The following is a 1,657-nucleotide window of genomic DNA, read 5'->3' on the forward strand; positions in this document are numbered from 1 at the left end:
CTCCAGCTGCTAGAAAGCCACCAGGAAAGGGAGCCCCCAAGTCAAACCGCACGGCACGATGCCGTTGGTCAGGGAAAATGTCCGGTGGCAGTTGTAGGTAATCGAATTACAGTCCCCAGTCTGAGCATGTGACTCGTGTCTGCCACACGAGGAAACTTCAACTTGACCAGGGGTCTGCTGTGCTTCTGCACCTTCAGCTGACGCGTTTGTGAGCTGTCTGCTCACCGCTCGGTGACCATCGCTGCTGTTCCCTGCCGTGGGGCAGGGCTGCCCTGTGGCTGAGTGTGCGCGGGGGGCCGGGCTCTCTTCGGTGCTGCCCGTGTCTGTGTCTGGAGTGTCCTGGCGCTGCCGAAATGCCGGGTGGGTGCATGCTGCCCGCCCTCTAACTCCCCTCTTGTCTCTGCAGGGAGCGGGGATGGACAGGGACAGATCCTCCAGCGTTTCCCAGAGAAGGACTGGGAGGACAACCCCTTTCCCCAGGGCATCGAGCTGGTGAGTTTCTGACCCTCAGGAGTGGACCCTTGGGGATGCGTGACCAGTGTGTGAGGCTGGTGACACCACAGCACTTTGTACACGTCTCCCTGGGGGACCCTACCTGCCTCCCGATGCAGCTGCAGCCCTGGAGAACGGAAGGATCCAGCCTGCTGCCTCCCAGGATGGGGGCTGGCTCCTCTCCTGGCGCTTTGCTGCTCCTCCTCCTCCTCTGGGATCAGCTGCTGGGGTGCTGAGTGGTGTGAATAGCCCCAACACGAAGAGCAGGGCTCTGCCATCCTCAGGCTTCCAGCAAACCACTCCCCTCCTCCAGCTGCTCGTCCTGGGGCAGGCTGGGTGTGCTCTGCTGGCATCTGCTCCGGGAGAAGGGTGCTGGACCCCGCGTCCCTTCCCCAGCCCTCTGGACACGCTCGCCGGCTCTCAAAGGGAGCCCTTTGAGGTTGCACTCGTAGCTGGGTCCTGCCCGTAGAGGGGCATCCCCTGTTTAATTTGGCAGCGTGTGCGTCCTTCACAACCCAGCTTCTAACTAGTCAAGGAGACTGGGATTGTCCTCCTCGGCTGCGAAATTTGAGTGGAAGTTCTCAAACCCTTCCCTGCTGCATTGGTGCTGCTGCTGAGGGGCTCTGAGGAGAAGAGCTCGTGCTCCACTGCCAGCAGGAGGGTCGGGCTGACCAGACCCCTCAAAAAGGATCACTGAGTCCAACTGAGAGGATGGCCTTGGCCTCGGGAGCTTGTTTCTTCAAACAGAAGGGTCATGGGCACTTGAGGCATCCCATACTGGGATCTCTGACCTGCCGCGGGTAGCTGAGAAGGGTGATGGCCCAGCTGGTGTCTCTGGTCATGGCCTGGGCAAGTTCCTGGTGCCGTATTCCCACGTCCAGCTCGGGGCTCCTCAGCCCAGCAGAGACAGGGAGCTGCTGGAGCGGGGCCGGAGGAGCCCCAGCAATGCCCCCAGGGTGGAACCCTCTGCTGGGAGGAGAGGGCAGAGAGCTGGGGGGGTTCAGGCTGCAGCAGAGGAGGCTGCGGGGAGCCCTGAGTGCAGCCTGTCAGTGCTGCAAGGGGCTGTGCGAGAGCTGGGGAGGGGCTGTTGAGCAGGGGCTGTGGGGACAGGACAAGGGCTGAGGGGTTCCACTGCCAGAGGGAGAGTCAGAGCAGAGAGAAGGGA

General features: G+C 62.2%; 1 protein-coding gene across 1 annotated transcript in view; it reads left to right on the forward strand.

The window, feature by feature from the left end:
• Positions 1-406: 406 nt before the first annotated feature.
• LOC104492207 (myotubularin-related protein 5-like) overlaps positions 407-1,657 on the forward strand; it is a gene marked incomplete at both ends in the record, with an annotated part of 11,991 nt that continues 10,740 nt past the window's right edge. Inside the window, one exon of the mRNA XM_010134725.1 lies at positions 407-492. Within this exon, the coding sequence (XP_010133027.1) occupies positions 407-492 (86 nt within the window). The remainder of the gene's footprint in view (positions 493-1,657) is intronic.

This window comes from Buceros rhinoceros, unplaced genomic scaffold (genome assembly GCF_000710305.1).
Source record: "Buceros rhinoceros silvestris isolate BGI_N320 unplaced genomic scaffold, ASM71030v1 scaffold22634, whole genome shotgun sequence".
NCBI lineage: Eukaryota > Metazoa > Chordata > Aves > Bucerotiformes > Bucerotidae > Buceros > Buceros rhinoceros.